Here is an 18,990-nt window from a genome sequence, read left to right on the forward strand (position 1 = left end):
TTTTAATCCAACGAATCTACCTCCCACCAAATCCCACCATTTCTAGAGGGAACACTAAGAAGTCCCAATTAATATGATCGTACACTTGTTCTAAGTCAAGTTTACACACCACATCCGCCTTCCTAGATTCCAATCTAGAGTTGATGCACTCATTCGCCACAAGAACCCCATCAAGTATATGTTGCCCTTTAACGTAGGCACCCTGTTTGAAGTTTATCAAGGTAGCGATTACGTACTTAAGCCTATTGGCCAACAAAATAGAAATAATCTTGTAAGTCGTATTAATCAAACTGATAGGTCTCAACTCTCTGATATCTTCAATGCCAAATACTTTTGGTATTAACGCTAGGAACAAACAATTAGACCTAACATCCAAGAACGTCTACCTATAGAAATCCTCTACCACCAACATGAAATCCTCCCTGATAATTTCCCAACAAATTTTGAAAAATTCAATAGGAAACCCATCTGGCCTCGGAGTTTTGCCGTTGCTCATACCTGCTACGGTGGACCACACTTCCTCCTCAAATTGTCTCTCCAACTAAGATTTTTGAGTCTTTGAAATTCTGTTAAAAGGAAGCCGAGTTGGTTTTGGCTTGGGAGTGGGTAACTTTATGTACAAACTAGGGTGAAGTCCATGCCCCCTTTGCTACGACCTCCTCACCTACCAATAGAAGAATTTTAGAAAAGTAATTCTCAAGTCTCATTAATGAGAGTTTGATATATATATATATCACCTAAAAGGTAAATTGACATAAATGCCCTTACATAGTATAAATAAACATAAATGCCTTTACATAGAATTAAAATAAGCTAACTACATTATTTCCAATACTCTCCCTCAAGCTGAAGCAAATATATCATTTAAACCCAGCTTGACAAGATGAGAGTTAGTGACAAAAAGACCAACAGACTTCGTAAGCATATCAACAAGTTGTTCTGAAGAACAAAAACTGTTTGTAGAGCACCAGAGCGAGATTTCTCCCTAAGAAAGTGAACATCAACCTCTATATGCTTGATTATCTCATGAAGGATTGAATCAAAGATAAGCATGATGACAAACTTCTTATCACAAAACAAAGTAAAAGGGTCAGAGATCAGAAAATCGAGCTCCATCAACAAAGATCTAATCTAAATAAGCTTCCAAGTGCCAAGGGCCAACACGATACTCAGCTTCAGGAACAGTGGGAAACCACACCTTGTTTTTTACTTTTCCATGAGATCAGATTACCACCATAGAAAGTACAGAACTCAGAAGTAGATCTCTTATCTGTAAGAGAACCAGCATAATCCGCATCAGTGAAATAGGACAAATGTGGTTGAGCAGTGGAGGAGTAGAAAAGTTAAAGACTAGAGCGAGACTTCAAGTACCGAAAAATATTATAAACTGCATCAAGATGAGAAGTGCATGGGACATACATAAACTAGCTAACCACACTAACCGCAAAGGTCAAGTCCGGTCTTGTGTTAGTCAAATAAATTAGATGGCCTACAAGTCTCTGATAAGAAGAAGCATTAGGTAATTAATTACCAGTTTCGGTAGGAAGATGATAATTCTGATCCATAGGGGAGGAAGCAGGACGACACCCAAGCATCCCAGTGTCCGGAAGGAGATCCAGTGTGTATTTGCACTGAAATAGCAAAATATCACTTCTATCTTCAAGAAGTATTTAAGAGAACCCAAGTTGTTAACTTCAAATACACGACCTAACATCTTTACCCTGTCAATCCACTGTGTATCGTCTCTAGTTACCATAATATCATCCACATAGATTAATACAATAGTGCAACGGCCATCCACTTCTTAACGAACAAAACAAGTATGATTTGAATGGCATTTAGAAAACTCCATAAATAAAATGACCTCAGAGAAATGTTGAAACCAGGCTCGCGGAGATTGCTTCAGACCATATAGAGATTTGAGAAGGCGACATACTTTCCCAACATCTCCATTTGAAGACGAAACCCAAGAGGGGGGTCCATATAGATAACCTCAATTAGATCCCCATTTAGAAATGTATTCTTCACATCAAGCTGGTGAAGAGACCAGGAATGACAAGCGGCTAAAGGGATAAGGAGGTGGACTGTACAAAGTTTAATTACATGAGCAAATATAGTACCAAAATCTTTTTCTAAAGTCTGCGTAAATCCTTTAGCGACTAGGCGGGCTTTGTATCGATCAACAATGCCATCCGCGAGATACTTGACGGTGAACACCCATTTACAACTAACTGTCCATTCCCCAGAGGGAAGATGAACCAGTTCCCTAGTGTGATTCTTTTGCAAAGCATCCATCTTAACAGTCATGGCTCCAGTCCACTTAGGATCTCATAAAGCTTTTGATACAGATCGAGGAATTCGAATGGAATCATTAGTAACAAGGTAGGCTTGATAAGAAGGAAAAAGTCCCTAATAAGAAACAAACTAGGCAATAAGGTGATTAGTAAGACACCCTCACTTACCCTTGTGAAGTGCAATAAGTAAGTGAGTCAGAAATGGAAGAAGTAGGTGTTAGAATAGAAGAGGGTATACCTGAGTCCAAGGAGGAGATTGGCAAGTCTGGTAAGAGGCGAAGGCGACGAGTGTAGACCTTAAAAGGTGGCAAAGAGGAAGCTGGATCCAACAAAGGAAAAGAGTCCTGCAAAGAAGATGAAGGTGGAGAGAAAACTGGAGAGGGTAGCACCATAGAAGAAGGATCCTGCAAAGATGTAGTACGAAAAAAAAGAACATTTTCAAAAAATGTTGCATCCAGAGAATGAATTACACGATGAGACAGGGGGTCATAACGACACTGTTTTGACATAAATGAGTAACCTAATAAAACACAGCGAATGACTTTGTCATCTAATTTTGTGCACTTAGGAGTCTTATCCTGAACAAAACGAGTACATCCAAAGATTCTGGGTGTAATGGGGAAGAAAATGCTATCTGGTCGAAGAACATGAAGAAACACTTGTCCCCCTTAAGGTGCGACTTGGAACACGGTTAAGGGGAAATGCTGTAGTGAGGACTGTCATATTCCAATATAACTTGGGAACATGCATACCTCGAAGAAGGCAACGGACAATGTTCATGAGGTGATGATTCTTGCATTCTGTCACCCCATTCTGTTCAGGAGCGAAGGGATAAGTCAACTGATGAAGTATACCATGCTCATGGAAGTGGATCTAATACCATCAGAAATGTTGTCCTCTCCATTATCAGACCTAAGAGATTTAACTGTGATGTTGTATTGAGTCTGAATCATTTTAAGAAAATTAACAAAAATGTGGAGCACAGCGAGAATGCATCAAATAAACCCAAGTACAACGTGAATAGTCATTAATAAATGTAACATAATACCTATGACCATTAAAAGCCAAAATAGGGGAAGGTCCTTACACATCAGAATGAGGTAAATCAAACATTTTATTAAATCAATGCATGCGAGGAATATAAGAGGTACGTTTGTATTTAGAAAGTTCACACATAGAGTATTGAAACTTAAATGTTGGAAATTAGCATGTCCATTATAAGAAGTTTTTAAGGCAGGAAATAAAGAACATAAATGCTGAAAATTAACATGTCCTAAGCGAGCATGCCATAAATCTAGGGTCTGAGAAAAAAAAATGACTTCTGGAGAGTGGAAGTACAAATGCAGGAATCGCAATAGGTTGAGATCCAAACAAGTATAGCCCATCTCTTATACCCCTTGCCAAAAATCTTCCTCAAAGTCAGGTCCTGAAAAGTACACTGAGTAGGAAAAAAAGGTTGTAGAGGAATATAGAGATTTGGTAATACTACTCACAGACAAAAGGTTAAGAGATAGGTTAGGAACATGAAGCACAGAATCAAGTGAAAAACCAAAAGATAAAGAGATGATACCCTTGCTAAGGATAGGAGTAAGGGACCCATCAGCAAGGCAAACCTCCTTATGGGTAGCATATAAAATAGAAAAAGTAAAATGGCTAGACTCATCGGTCATATGATCAGAGGCACCGGAATCAATTACCCAAGTTAAAGGAGCAGAGCCAGACTACGTAACATGGAATGCAGAAGATGTACTTGGAGGCGGCGTAGTAACTGATGTCACAATCGAGGATGAGTGAGTATGAGCATGGATTTGATCCCGTACAATAGCAGCAATCTAAGTCTGAAGTTGTCGTAGATCAATAGTGCCAATGAGAGCAGAAGTATCAGTAGGAGGAACTGATGATGACTTCACAGCTGTAGCGCGGGGAACATACTGTCCCAAAAAAAGAGCGACAGATGATCGCAACAGATGGAGATAGAGCTGGAAGCAACGGGCCTTCTCATGGCCAGTCTTTCCACAATGGCTGCAAGTAAGGCCACTCCTTTTAGCACGACCATGGCCTCCACGACCTCTATTCCCAAATCCCTGAGTACGAGAGTCAAACAAATCCGAATTGGCTGCTAAAACCATCTGATCTGTAGCTAGAGTAGAGATTATACCAAGAGCCTGTGCCTGAGTCTGAGAGGGAACTACATGTCGACAACGCTCATCACTATCAATAGTCGCAAATGTCTCAAATAAAGAAGGTAATGGGGTGGTATTAATGATCTGGGTCCGAAGTGCCTCAAACTCGAGACATAAACCCATGAGGAACTAGTATGTCTGATGTCAAGCAATCCTCGTAACCACATACCGGGCTGCCTCTGCATGCAACTCGGACATAGACTCATAGTGAGAAAGCTTCTCCCAACTAGATTAAAGGAATGCAAAGTAATCAACTACACTTTGAGTCCGTTAGGTAGCCTGGGCGATGTCTCGATAAGTTCGTAGATCCTCGAATCATTCCGAGCATGTGCATGTGTCTGAGTGAGGGCTAACCACAACGAAGAGACTATCTCATGATACATGAATATGGTGTAGATACATTGCTCCATGGAGTTAAAGATCCATCTAAGGATAGTGCAGTTGTCAATTTCCCATTGTTTAATTTTTTTTATCATTAAAAAGTAGCTTATTAATGGTGCCCAAAAGTCATCCAAATTTTCTCCCCAAATAAAGTCTAACTGGCCGAGACCAAGACTGGAAGTTCCAACCATTTAATAGGGTACTAGTAATGCGTTGGGCTGAGAGATTTATTCCAAGATTGATGTTGGAGTCCTTGGTTTCTTGATGTGATGTCATTGTTGCCGTGGGATGTTTCCGTTGGTTAGAAAAAAAATATGCTGCTGTCGTAGGTCACAAAAAAACGAAATATGTTATTGTTACTACTGTCGTAAGGCACCCACACAACACTTCTGCTGTTATTGCAGGTCCAGAGAATCAAGTTATTGTTGTTCAAGTCCAGAAACAGCAACCTGTTGTTGTCACAGATCCAAAAACAACAATCTGTTGTTGCTTCTGTTGTCGCAGGTCAAAAAACAGTAACCTTTTGTTGTCGCAGATCCAAAAACAGCAACCTGTTGTTGTCGTAGGTCCAAAAAACAGCACTTTGTTGTTGTCGCAGGTTCAAAAACAACAATCTATGACTGTTGTAGGTCCCCACAAAAGTTCTGTAGGACAGCAAGGGTAAAACAAAAGGACCCTATCAAAGGGCAGAAAAATACACAGTGCAGAATTGCAGTATGCGAAGAAAACAAGAAAAGAATCCTATCGCAACATGCGATAAAAGAATCAGGAAAATAAACCAGGTTATTAGGTCTCAAGATCTGGAGATGTTGGGAATGGAGGAGAAGAAGGAAAAGGAGAAGAGAATAGATTCAAGGTCTCAAGAGGAATCGAAGAGAAGAACTCAAAGAGAGTTTGGGACGTCTTCTATTGCTCTGATACCAAGAAGAATTTTGAAAAGTAATTCTCAAGTCTCATTAATGAGAGCTTGATATATATATATATATTAAACCTAGAAGGTAAATAGACATAAATGCCCTTGCATAGAATTAAAATAAACTAACTACATTATTTTCAATACCAGTCACTCGTTGTTGACCTTTAACCTGGATAAGTGGTTGGTATTACTACGAGTATTGGCCATACGATGGAAGTACTTCGTGTTCCCGTCCCATTCCTTCAACCTCCTTACCCTTGACTTTTGCTTCCAACTAATCTCTTCGAATTCCGCCAAATTCTGGAAATTTGCCTTCATATTAAATTTCAACTCACTTTCCTCCCTAACTAGCAGAGTAGTTTCTTCCTTTTTGCCCAAGTCCTCAATGGTCTTCAAGGCTAATAAGAATACATCAAAATAAGATTATCTAGTTACCTACTTAATTTTAATTGATTTATACTAATAATTGAATAATATCTGTTAATTTCTGATTAGTGATTATTATTGTGTAGTTTACAAGTCTTTTCTAATAGAAATTTATAAGTTTTACTATTATTATAAATTCTATCAATATTTCTAGACTAAAATTTTCAATATACTGTTGATGGAAAAATTTCCACCAAGTCTTGCATTTTTATACCTAAGATTTGATTATTTCAGTCAACATTCACTATTTACTGAATTTTTTGCAACATGGATAATGATTTTCATCGAAATATATACAAAAAGAAACAATTGATTAAATTGTGTTGGACTTTGTTGAAAAATGGTAATATGTCAAAATAAAATACTATGCTAGTAGTATAAGCATGCAAGTACTACTTTAATGAACTGCAATGAAACATAAAGCGGGACAAGTTAGTTTATGTTTCTATATGATGCTAAAAAGCTCCAAGATCTATAATTTTGAATATTCTTCCCATCATATTTTTAGTATACTTTCCCCTATTTTTAATTTCCATAATTGATTTGGTTTAGTTTTTTGAATAGCATATGCCTATGTTCAATTGATTTCTACTTTTTTAATTTTATGCTATCCACATTTTCCTGTATTTTGTGCTTATCAGTTGAATGTAGGCAACAAATTTGGATATAGATAGATTGTTTTGTACCAAACTGTTAATTTATTTAAGGTTGATTTTTTTTTTTCCTTTTTCTTTAAACTATATGTTCTAGAGCTTCCATCTTCTTAGTGTATGTGAACCCTTTTTTCCTCCTCAAGAATCAAAATGACTGTATTAGAAATGTGAGCTAATACTGACTTGGTACTTATTTGGACGGTCCATCCGTTGTATCTGATAGGTTCTTAGCTTTTTGCAGTGAGTATATGACCTATGTTAAGGAGGCACTCGAGTTGGAAGATACTATAAAAAACTATGAGCGTCGCAGTGCAACTGGATGGTTTGCTTTTAACCCATGCATCTATTCCTTTCTTTTGTTTATGCCTTTTGGATGCCTATCACTTTCCTCGACATATTAATGTCAGCAGATTGATATTCAAAATATTAGAATAATTTTTTTTGAGGTACTTGGGTGTGTGTAGGATGGAAATCCACCTGAATTTGCATGAGCACCAATAGAATGTAATGTCATCGCACTAGATGAATGCCAAACTACAGAAAGCAGCAACAGCAGCCCAGAACGTTTGTTATAGTTATTGAGCTTTTTCCAGCTGTTGAATCCATGGGAGAAAAAGGAGAAAGAGGGGGGGGGGGGGGGGTGGTTTCAAACCCTTGGTGTGCAGGTCCACCAAATAATGGGAAAAACATGTATGGGTCAGTGGTGTCCCAAAAAGCATCCTGCATGGCACTTTTGGGACAAAGTATCCTTCAGTTTTTAATGATCCGAGGATCATGTTAGAGTGGCCTTTTTTATTTGTTATAATTATGTTGAACATCTCTTTTCAGTGCTTTTTGTTCCTCATTTTACTTCTGAAATTATATTCATTTCTAATTTTCAATATTCTTTTTTTGATATTTTCTCTTTCATATCATGTTTACAAGCTCGAGGACATTTAGTTTACTTGATGCTCAGCTCTCGAATCTTGGAAATAACCAATTGAGAAACCCATTTATGTTAATCTAGAATCTAGTAGAGGAAATCAGGCTTTAGTCCATTCGATCTATTTTTTAGGAAACTCTAAAGCATGCTTAATTAGGAAAGATATTATGATTTAATAAATCTTTTGCGTTGAGTAAATCAACTTTTATAGATAGATAGATGATGTTTTTGTGCAGTTGGCAAGTGAAGCTCAACTCTTTTCTTTTGAAGTAGTATAAATTTGCCTTGATGATCAATTGGTGTGCAAAGGAAGCAAGAATGAGATTTTTTTTGGCATCCTTTCATGAATCTCATCCCAGAAACATCGTTGTGGGGTTCCCCTAGGTATGGGTCCTAAGGTCCCTTCAAAAGCTTCTTTAGTCATTGGGTTTGCGATTTTGAACAGAATATTGACTTCAATTCAGGTCATCCTTCCGGGCTTTATTTCATCTAACTTTTTTACTCTTGCAAAGCCAACGGTGAACAATCATCTCCTTGTTCATTGCCCCTCCACTGAACTTTGGTCCCATTGTGTATCAATGTTTCACATTTCTTGTTGCTGCTCGAAATCAGTATTTTATCCTTATTTGAAGGATGGCAATCTAATGGGTCTCCTTTTGTTAATGCAAACAGTATTCTTTGGAGTTTAACTCCTTTTGCTCTATGTCAAGTTACCTAGAAGGAACAAAACTGCATAATTTTTAAGGGGAAGAGCATACTTTTATCTACATCATTGGGTTCATATTTTTCTGCTGCAAAGTTTCAAAAGTTATTTATTTCCAAGGACCTTGTATTTATATGGGACCAGGTTTGTAGAATTGATGTATTGGGGGGGGGGGGGGGGGGGGGGGGGGGGGGGGGAAGGGATCACTTTGACTTGCTGTTCCAAATTTTTTTTTTTTTCAGTTCATTCTTGTTTGTTCGGCTTTGGTTTTTCTGGCCCTTTGTATAGGTAGGTCTCCTTGACCTCGTGCTTTTACACATATATCAAAAAAAAAATTCTTTGAGTGAATCAATTTCGATTGTCATTTACGAGGGGCTGTGTTGGAAATTGGAATTGAGTGTGGATGAATGATAAATTTTAAAGTTAGCTAGTAAATCATGTTAAAGCCAAAGTTCTCTATTTGAAAGAGTAGTCAGGGATATAGTTTGGAATTTGTTTATTTGGTTTAAAGCATTGCATTTTTTGATACCTTGATATACTTATTTGTCTATGGCATTTTCAGAATAAAATTCCTATAACTTAGGCCCTGTTTGATTCAGCTGTCAGAAGTTGAAACACTGAAAAGCTTGTTTGATACAACTTTGTAAAAGTTCTTTACCAGAATCTGGTAATGATTGTTTGATACAGCTTTTGGAATCTGCTATATTAGGGTAAAATGACCAGAATACCCTTAAGGTTAATAGTGCACCCAGAATGCATCAAAAATTATCAGAATACCCTTATAAATATATAATTACATTAAATATATATAAATATAATAATTTTATATTAAAAATTTATAAAAATAATTATTTTAATTTTAAAAAGTTTATAATTCTTTAAAAAATTATAATTCTATAGAAATTTCGGCAGCATCTCCTCCTAAAAATGAACATAAAATTTTCCTAATAAACAAAATACCTGCATAGTACACAATCCAACATCCACATTGCATCGTATATACATATAGGAGACCTCTTCTTGAATATAAACAATTAATTCTCCCATAACTAAAGCAAAAAAAAAAAAAATAGATACAGCCTCAAGGTCAATCCCTAGTGCAAACCCATTGCAATTGGAAAATCTTTTGTCTTAGCACTAATTGTTCTCACACTAGTTGAAATTCTTCCCCAGTCACGAATTAATAATTCCACTATATTCAACCGAGACTCCTTTCTTTCCTAATAGTCTAATACCCACCAAATTAACTCTCTAGAGGCTCTATAAGTAAAAATCATATGTAGATTATTTCGATTTTTCCTATGCATAATAATTGACACCCCAACGTGAAGCCAAATTGGTCATATTATTAAATTGTTTAGTTAACTAGCACAATCCGATTTTTCTTATGCACTTCCAAATAAGTTTGATAAAAGTGGTAGGGGACGGACCCCCTGAGAGCTAGCTGGGGCTTAAATGGAACAAAAAACTTAACATTTGAATTTTGTATATGTTGTAAAGGTTATGCAAAAATGGGGTAAAAAAGAAATGAAAGAACAAAATAATGAAAATATGCCATTACCAATATAATACCAAGAAGGGTAGCAGCTCAACTAACGTATAAGAAAAATAAAAACTATGTAACTAACAATATTCAAGTAAACCCAAATAAAATTAACATTAACAAATAATATCCAAAATTGAGCTCATTTTATACTATAAATTTATAGTTTCCTCTTTGATGCCATTCAAAACTGAACCCCAACCATGTAATAATGTGATCCTACACGAGAAGAGATTCAAAAAGTAATGAAACCATAAAATTTTCATGTTTGATTTCAACATAAAATGCCCAAAACATAGCTCATCCATAATTGAATCCTACTTTGTGACAGATACAGACAAGATTAACAAAATTGAACAACACTATTACGAGCATTCGAATACAATCACATAGCAAAAAATAAATAAACAAAACAGTAGGGGAGGAAAATCATGGTCAACGTACCTCAAGATCTGGAAATCTTTTACTTCAGATGAGTTTCTCAATTAAAAAAGATTGGACAAAGAGAAAGAGATAGAGAAGCAAAATTGTATACTTTCTCCAAAGAATCAAGATTGAAATTCAGACTAGTGTTTCAAAATTGAGCTTATTTTCTCTTACAAAGACCTAGTTTTCTCTTTGATTCCATTCAAATCTGAACGCTAATCATGTAAGACTGTGATCCTACATGAAAAATTATCGACCCTTAATCAAGATCTCAATTATGAAAACCAAAACACATGATAATAGATTAAAAAATTAACTAAACTACAAGAATTTTCTGTTTGATCTAAACATAAAATGCTAGAAAGCTATATTGTCCAGAGAACATAATCGATCCATTACTAATAAGAAATCAATGAGAGTAAAAAAGAAAAAAATAGTTGCAGAGGAAACTAATGGAGAATGTACCTCTCGATCTAGAGATCTAGGGTTTCAGATAAATTTCGCCATTAAAAACCTTCAGCCGAGAGAAATTTGGAGTTTTTGCTTCGGTTTGATCTTCTGTTCTTGTTGACAGAGAAGAGAAGAAGAGACGCAGAGAGAGAGAGAGAGAGAGAGAGAGAGATCTGTGAGATAGAGAGAGAGGTGTGCGAGAGAGTTTTGTCGACAGAGACAATGATGGGCAGGGGCATATACGTCTTTTCACACGAACTGTTTTTTCGGTGATAGCTTCTCCCGCAAACGTGAAAAAAAAAAGTGTTTAATATCCGTTTCACCCATTTGCGTTTCAAAACGCAATTTATTGATGCAATTTTTTACCAAACGGTGATTTCGGTTCAAAACACAGATTTTCAGCGCAAACGCACTGAAATCTGAAACAAACACCAACTTATGCTTCTCATTATAATTTCTTAGTTTAATATAATGTCAAAAGAATGAATTTTCTGTTGGTGCTTTCGCCACCACTGTCATCTTTATTATTTCAATAGCTTAGAAAGAAGTTGGGCCATGTGCCCTTTGTGCTTTTGTTCATATGCTCCTGTTTGAAGTTATAGCATTCTATTTTCACATTTAGAAAGCTGCATCGGATTGGTAAATTTTCTCTACATCAAAAGCTATCATTAAGCTCAAAAATCTTCATGGGTATTTAACTAGAGTGGTTTAATAATTTTTGACTTGTTTTCCTGACCTTGCTATTCATATCTCATTGAATATAACTTTTCCAAAAATTTATTGTTGCAGGAAATATGTTTCAAGCTTCAGAACTGGTCGAACTGGCACACTAGGATCTCTTTTTGATACAATAGGTACCCCCCCCCCCCCCCCGGGCGCATAAGTTCTACTATGATCTCTATCTTATTTTGCCTAAGTTTTCTTATGAAACATTATATCATTGTTGGTGCTTAAGATTTTTTGTGCCTAAAGTCATGAATAGTTTAGATTAGGGCTGTCAATCGATTGGATCAGACCCTATATCTGTTCTATCTGATCCATAAACTCCAGTTTGAGGTCAAGTACTTGAGTTCTGGTAAAGACCCGTTCAACAGGATCCGTTGTGATCACTGGATCAGTTTTGGAAAATATGTGAGAAATATATAAATTATATATTTATGTTACATATTTTATTTAGATACAATATGTAAATCCATATTTTTGTGGATGCTTTTAACATATAAAATTGGATTGGGTCTGGTCAGAAAATACTGAATTTTTGGATCGTATTGAATTAGTTCCAGTACTTAAATTGGTATATCCTATTGGATCTGGATCTCCCTAGTTCAGATAGTTAATGTCATATTTCATTGCTGGTCTATTTGGATGTCTATTTACCATATAATTCACATGTACTTAGTCAGTAGCGATTGAAACATATAAATAACTCTGAAGCTGTATCTCAACTTTAATTGGGTCTTGCAGAGTTTTTCTGGCGATGTATACTGAGGAAGCGACTTGAAAAACTCCTGGCTATCATATTTGGTTGCATGTCAGCTGCAATTCTTTTAGCAGAGGCTACTATACTGCCTAGTGGAGTTGATTTATCTCTTTTTTCCATTCTCATAAATGCTATGGGAAAGCAAGAGATGCTTGTGCAGGTAAATTTAAAGTCCCATTTAGATTCAAGTTTTTTGACAGTGAAGTTTCACATGTTGTGTAACATCTCATTTTACCTTTGGGAGTGAATCCCGCCCATGGTGAAGTTCTCATATCACGGCTTCAATGTTCAGTTGCCCATGAAGTTTGATCAAGAAAAATCATAAATAATGACAGTAAAATGGGGGTTGGGTTATTCACATATTTTTTTACAAGTAAACCTTCATTATCAAAGAAAAAGGAGGTCGAGCTGACCATCCAAACACAGGATAAAGCTGGAACCAAACAGCCCAACCACAAAACCTGATAGCCACTGGTATTGAGTCATGCAAATTCCAGGAATATAATGAATCATCTTCTTGGAAGAACCCTATTCTATTTTTGCATCGATTATTAAATACAAAATCAGAACTTTTCTGAGCTACAGGTACCAAGTATTAGTAACAAATAGTTTTTTAGTAAGTATTAACAATGATTAATCTTTTTTTCTTTGTTATAATTAAAAATTGTATTAAAATGGGAGGAAACAGGGAGGAGGTCAAGAATTGCACAAGAGGGGCAAGAAGTATGTGCTTTTTAATTGTTAGAGTTACCAAAATAGAGTCATCTGTAGTCAGGAAGGGGTTAAATGAAAATTGCACCTTATTTTAGGAAGTAAGTCCTTTTTAATTTTTAGTGTTACCAAAATAGAGTCATTTGTAGTCAGAAAGGGGTTAAATGAGAACTGCACCTCTTACCCACATTTGAAAATTTAGTTGCATTGCAGAATGAAGTGGATGCCTTCGTGTAAGTCTTTTCTTGGACTTAACTGAAACACAAACACTTCTTGGTACCGTGGAAAAGGCTATACTTTTATTGTTTGAAAAGTGTGATCCGGTAATCATGCTTGTATGAGTGTTGTACTCTTACTGGCTATGTATGGACTCTTAAAACGGTGAGGTACCCGTGCAAGACATGTTTTGCATTACGAAAAACCCCAAAATCTGGTGTGATTGTTTCATTATTGCAGGATATTGGTTAACAATTACTATAGATAATCAGTCCCACCTTTTTCATTTGAAATTTTCTTTGTGAAAAACACAACATTATATATATTTATATACATATGGGTCGTGTTCTGGGGACATCAACAAATGACAACTATTTTTACATCTCCCAGATGCCATCCATTTTACAAGATCCAACAACATCTGGCAGTGTTGTAGAAAACATTGAAAAAAAGGATGGTATATCTGGGTGGTTGTGTAAAAATAGTTGTCAGTTTTTTTATGTCCCCTGAACACGTCCCTATATATGTCTATCTTATCTTTTCCTTATGTATATAATATATTATAAGATAGATCATCACATTATCTGTATTATCCTTATTATTATATGGAAATAAATATTTTGTTATAAATTATTTAAAATATGGGGACAGTGAAACAAATCCTTTTTGGGGAGCAGAGGTGTGGGGGTGTTGATTACCGAATTCGACACCCCGTTCCTTTGTTGGACTCTTGACACATACCCACATCTGTCCAGCATACCGTTAACCATTCTTGTTTCGTGATATTTTGGGCTAACACTTTAAACAGACACCTTTTTCTATGATAAGTTTCTACTTCTGACAGTTAATTTGCATTACTCACCATAGTGTTTCAAGCATTTCTGTTTATTAAACATAGACTCAAAATTGGATTTGTTTTGCAGATAGCTGCTTTTGTTCCTCTGATGTATATGTGCATGTGCACATATTATTCCTTGTTCAAGGTTGGAATGCTGATGCTTTACTCATTAGCACCAAGAAGGCTGATGTTTTACTCATTAGCACCAAGACAAACAAACTCAGTCAGCTTGCTTATGATATGCTCGTAAGTTTGTACCTATTAGCACTTTGGACACCGGCATAGACCTTGTCTTATGGCTATTATAGTCAAATTAATGTTGATAATTACTTCTAGTTCTACTATCTCTGCAGGATGATTGCACGGTATGCACCACCCATTTCATACAACTTTCTGAATCTCATTCGTCTTGAAGGGAATGCCAAAACTATATTTGAAAAGGTGAGCCTCCTTCAATGTCATATCATTTTGTTGCTGGTTTCCCCGATGGTGAATGTAATACTAGCAGAAACTAAAACCTGCACTCATTTCAGAAACACATAAATTTAGGGATGTGACTGTTGTAGTTGGAAATTCCAGACTGCAATTTGGGCCAGAAAATTATCCAAAAATAAAAGCCAACAGAGAGAACTTGTTCAGAGAAATGATAATATAGATGGGAACTTGATTGTAGTCAGAAATCCCAGACTGCAATTCGGGCCAGAAAATTATCCAAAAGTAAACAAAAATAAAAGCCTACAGAGAGAACAGTATATATTGATGGGAACTTCTGCAACAATGGAACAAGAAATCTCATCTCCTGATAGCACTTACATGAACTCTTCAATGCATTGAAGACAATATCAAGTATCAATAACTATGGATAAATTTCATGTCGAGCCTTGTAAGTGGAAATATCTATTTTATATTTCATGGATTTATGTCGAAATTTAATATTGAGCCGTCCAAAAAAAAAGACACTGACATGGAATATGCACAGAACCATTTTTTTTTCCACATCAGTTGAGTGCATTTGAGTGTCTTTTTTTATCAGCCTGTTTAGTGTTATTCTTTAATATTATGATAATAGGATTCTAACTTTTTAAGAAGACAAAAATACCCCTGCAAGAATTTATCTAAAAACAATTCCATATTACATCTTTATTTCCAAAATATCAATCATTTCCTTGTTTTCCTTCTTTCTTTTTTCTTTTGATATGCAGATGCAGAAACTATATTAAAATATGGCCGAGGTTAGGTGACCAAGAAAGGGATTTCACCAAAAATTATTAACGCTCCGGTCATCACAGAGATGCTCACTATGGAAGTTCCTTTCTTGGATCTTCATAGTGGTGTATTTGCTTTAATCATCCTAAGCATACTACCATACTTAAGAGGACAGAGTCTCAATGTAGTTAACTTTTGTGTGGTATCTTGAAGTTTTGAGCAGGCCTGTGCATACTGGACTTTGACATTATTGTGACATGCCATCCTTTTCCCTTCTCAGTATGACCCATATTCTTTGGGATTGTAATAACATTCCAATTTAATGTGCAGAGAATGGGGAATATTGATGATGCTGTCCCTTTCTTCGGGCGAGGGTTTAATAAAATATATCCACTTATTATGGTTATATATACCCTACTGGTGGCAAGCAATTTCTTTGACCGGGTTATTGATTTTTTTGGTAGCTGGAAGAGGTTCAGGTTACAAAATGAAGCTGTTGATATGGATGGGTTTGACCCATCCGGAATAATTATCTTGCAGAAAGGTGAGTAGCTTGTAACCTTGCTTTTCTAGTTTGTAAATTGCACCTATTTTACTACTTTTTTTCCTGGTGAGATCCGATTTTGGGTGTCGTGACAATTTGGAACCGAGCTCAATACACACTATGCTACTGGGATTGATGGTGGAACCATTTTCTTCTGTTTTTTTGTTTGTGGATTCCCATTTTACAGTTGATATTGTGAACTAAATTGATTTCTTTCTGCAGAACGATCTTGGCTTGAACAAGGGTCTAACGTTGGTGAGCATGTTATACCATTGGCAAGGAATTTCAACAATATGGATATTGAGTCTAGCAGCAATACCACTGTATGTAACCTACCCTCTACTGTTACTGGGATTCCTTGAAAGCACCATTCTATTGAGCTATATTTTAATAATTGTGATGATAATTCTGTCTTGGCTAACTTTATTTTTACCAAAAAACATCATCTTTCGACTACGAATGACAGGACCCGGAATGTCTCTTTACATTCTCATGCATTGTTTCAAAATGCTCCCTTATATTGTCATTAATTTGTTTTCTTTTTACCATTAAAACTCGCAAAATATTTTTCAGGATAAGTCTGGTGTTGAAATGAAAGTAACCACCAGTATAGCCAAGGAGGGTGGAAAGTTAAGTCAATCAAAACCACTAAAAGAAGAGACCCGAAAGTATGGCACAAGCAGAGAAGATATAGGAAACAAGTATGCTGCTATAAGAGAACAACAAAGTAGACACGCATCCGACACCATGTCAGTAGAGAAGAATATAGCAACCAGTTCGTCCTCTTTGCTCAATGCAGGCAACTCACAGAACAAGTACAGCTCTGGTAACACGACAGCTGGCCCATCTTCTGGATTAGCTTCTACATGGGTATCGATGAAGACAGGTTTCCAAACCTTCAAAGCTAACATTGGGTCCAAGAAGTTCATTCCTTTACGCCAGGTTCAGGAAACAAATGTCGTATCCCGTGGCTCCTCATCCGAGTCCCTGGACGATATATTCCAGAAGTTAAAACAACGGCCAACTGTAGACCATCGTAGGGATTATAGTGACGAAGATTAGGGGGACAGAAATTGAAAATTCTGGGCCGACCAGAAGATACACAAAAATAAAAAAAATATTACATGAGGCTGTTTATAAAATGATGAATATGCAGATACCACCTACAGTTGCTTGAAACCCATGAGAAATGTACAGACTTCAGAAAGATGCAGGTATTCAGGCTCCCCAAATTCTTCTGCAATTGGATCTTCTCAACAGTAGAGGAGATTCTGTTAAACTGAAATTAGATACATTTTGTGAGTAGCTGTTTGAAAAGGAGATTTTAATTGGAAATATGGTCACGATGAGAAGCAAAATGATTTACATTGTTGGGGAATTTTGTATCAGTTAGGCAGCAATTCAACATTCATTCCTTTTTATATGGTAGAACATTATATGATTGAATCGAGTACAAAATTTATCTCTAGACAATTATTACTTTCCCAGCCATTTATATTGCTGTTAAGAGGTACAAAAGAAGAGAGACTACAGAATGCATGAGCGATAAAATTTGGATCCTTTTAATTCTCAACCTAGCCTGAAAAAGCCGGTCTTTACTTTTGTTCTTGAAGCATCATTTGCAATTTTCACATGTGATGCAAGAGGTTTCACCAAATGAAACTGCTAAAGAATAGTTCAATTCAAAGCTCCTCTTCAAACCCATAAAAAAGGGGAATATTTGGGCATCGTCAGTGCTCTATTTCTCTTGCAAACCTTGGTAAATCGCTCTCACTGACAAAACACACACACACGCACGCACACAAATAATAATAATAATTGAGGAAGCTTTTATTTGCATCCAAAAATAATAATAATAATTGAGGAAGCTTTTATTTGCACCCGAACTTTTAATTAGATTAATGCTGGAGTGACATGGTGGTGCATGCATGCCGATGGGATATGAATAAAATACATCTGCAGAAATGCGTGCCACCATGTCAAGTGTCACCTGTGTGTGCCCCACTGAGGTCACTCCAGCACGACTCTTAAATTATTCTCAATCGTCACTTATTTACTTTATTTTTAATTGGGATGTAAGAAGTAAAAGTTGGGGTACCAATATTACTCTCCAAATAAATAAAAGAATAATTCAGAGAGAGGAATGAGGATGACGTCCAAAGCTATCCAACGCTACACGGCACGTTGCCTGAAAGTCTAATTTTAGTGGAAAGAAAGAATAAAAAAGTTCACACTCAATTAAACATATATGGATTATGGCCCCACAAAATTCCCAATACATGAACATAAACCCTTACAGCGACCTCATGTTAACACGTAAATTTTGAAAGTAATCAATTCTGTGGTACGTGTGAAATATGGGTGTGTTTGATTAGACACGGAAGATGGGTCAAAAATGTATCTTATATAATAAAATTTTTTTTTTTTTTTTTATTGTTTGATTTTTTTTTTTCTAGAGCAAATGAATTTCCACCCTATTCTCTTGGATTGATTTCATTTTCGCAAGGCCAATTTCATCGGAAAATGAAATCTAGTCTCTCTCCCCCACAGTTGGGTATTCACCCAGATCTCTCTCTCTCTCTCTCTCTTCTTCTCTTCCTCTGTTATTTTCTCAAGTGCAATCAACAATAAAATCAATTTTTCTATGATTGCCAACCCCACCCCACCCTACAAACTATTTTGCCAAAGAAATTGAAGATACGTAGAATTTGATTTTTCATGCAATCAAGCATACTTTAAATAACTAACTAATTATATAATTAGACAAAAGTGACAAATATATTATATAATGCAAATCTTAGTCATCTTGAAATTTGCACCGCGCTCATGAACGTGGACATCTTGGTTTTAAAATCTGGATTTTTAAATCGATGGGAACCACAAAATAGGATTTGCTAGAAGAATGTATTGTAATTTCTCAATTGAGAGTTGATGCCAATAATGAATTCTTCAAGCAAATTTACCAAACTTTAGATAAGAAAATCTTAGAAAATTATGGTATAGAGTGATTGTTTTAGCTGAAATTGAAAACAAATGTTGAATATGAATGGCATTTACATATAATGCACAATTTGATATTCAGATAATTATTGATTTGA

At 36.0% G+C, this 18,990-nt stretch overlaps 1 protein-coding gene across 3 annotated transcripts in view; it reads left to right on the top strand.

Annotated features, from left to right (window-relative positions):
* The window catches only part of LOC147406852 (uncharacterized), a 30,490-nt gene extending 12,986 nt beyond the window's left edge, over nucleotides 1-17,504 (top strand). For 2 of the 3 annotated variants that reach the window (XM_086435144.1, XM_086435146.1), the window contains 8 exons: nucleotides 7,095-7,175; nucleotides 11,687-11,751; nucleotides 12,362-12,537; nucleotides 14,228-14,388; nucleotides 14,496-14,583; nucleotides 15,679-15,892; nucleotides 16,115-16,215; nucleotides 16,466-17,504. In XM_086435144.1, the coding sequence (XP_086291270.1) occupies nucleotides 7,095-7,175; nucleotides 11,687-11,751; nucleotides 12,362-12,537; nucleotides 14,228-14,388; nucleotides 14,496-14,583; nucleotides 15,679-15,892; nucleotides 16,115-16,215; nucleotides 16,466-16,954 (1,375 nt within the window). In that variant the 3' untranslated portion in view covers nucleotides 16,955-17,504. The remainder of the gene's footprint in view (nucleotides 1-7,094; nucleotides 7,176-11,686; nucleotides 11,752-12,361; nucleotides 12,538-14,227; nucleotides 14,389-14,495; nucleotides 14,584-15,678; nucleotides 15,893-16,114; nucleotides 16,216-16,465) is intronic. The other variant, XM_086435145.1, reaches the window with a different exon arrangement.
* The last annotated feature ends 1,486 nt before the right edge of the window (nucleotides 17,505-18,990 follow it).

Source organism: Akebia trifoliata, chromosome 3 (assembly GCF_017979445.1).
Source record: "Akebia trifoliata isolate Shusen 1 chromosome 3, ASM1797944v1, whole genome shotgun sequence".
NCBI classification, from domain to species: Eukaryota; Viridiplantae; Streptophyta; class Magnoliopsida; order Ranunculales; family Lardizabalaceae; genus Akebia; species Akebia trifoliata.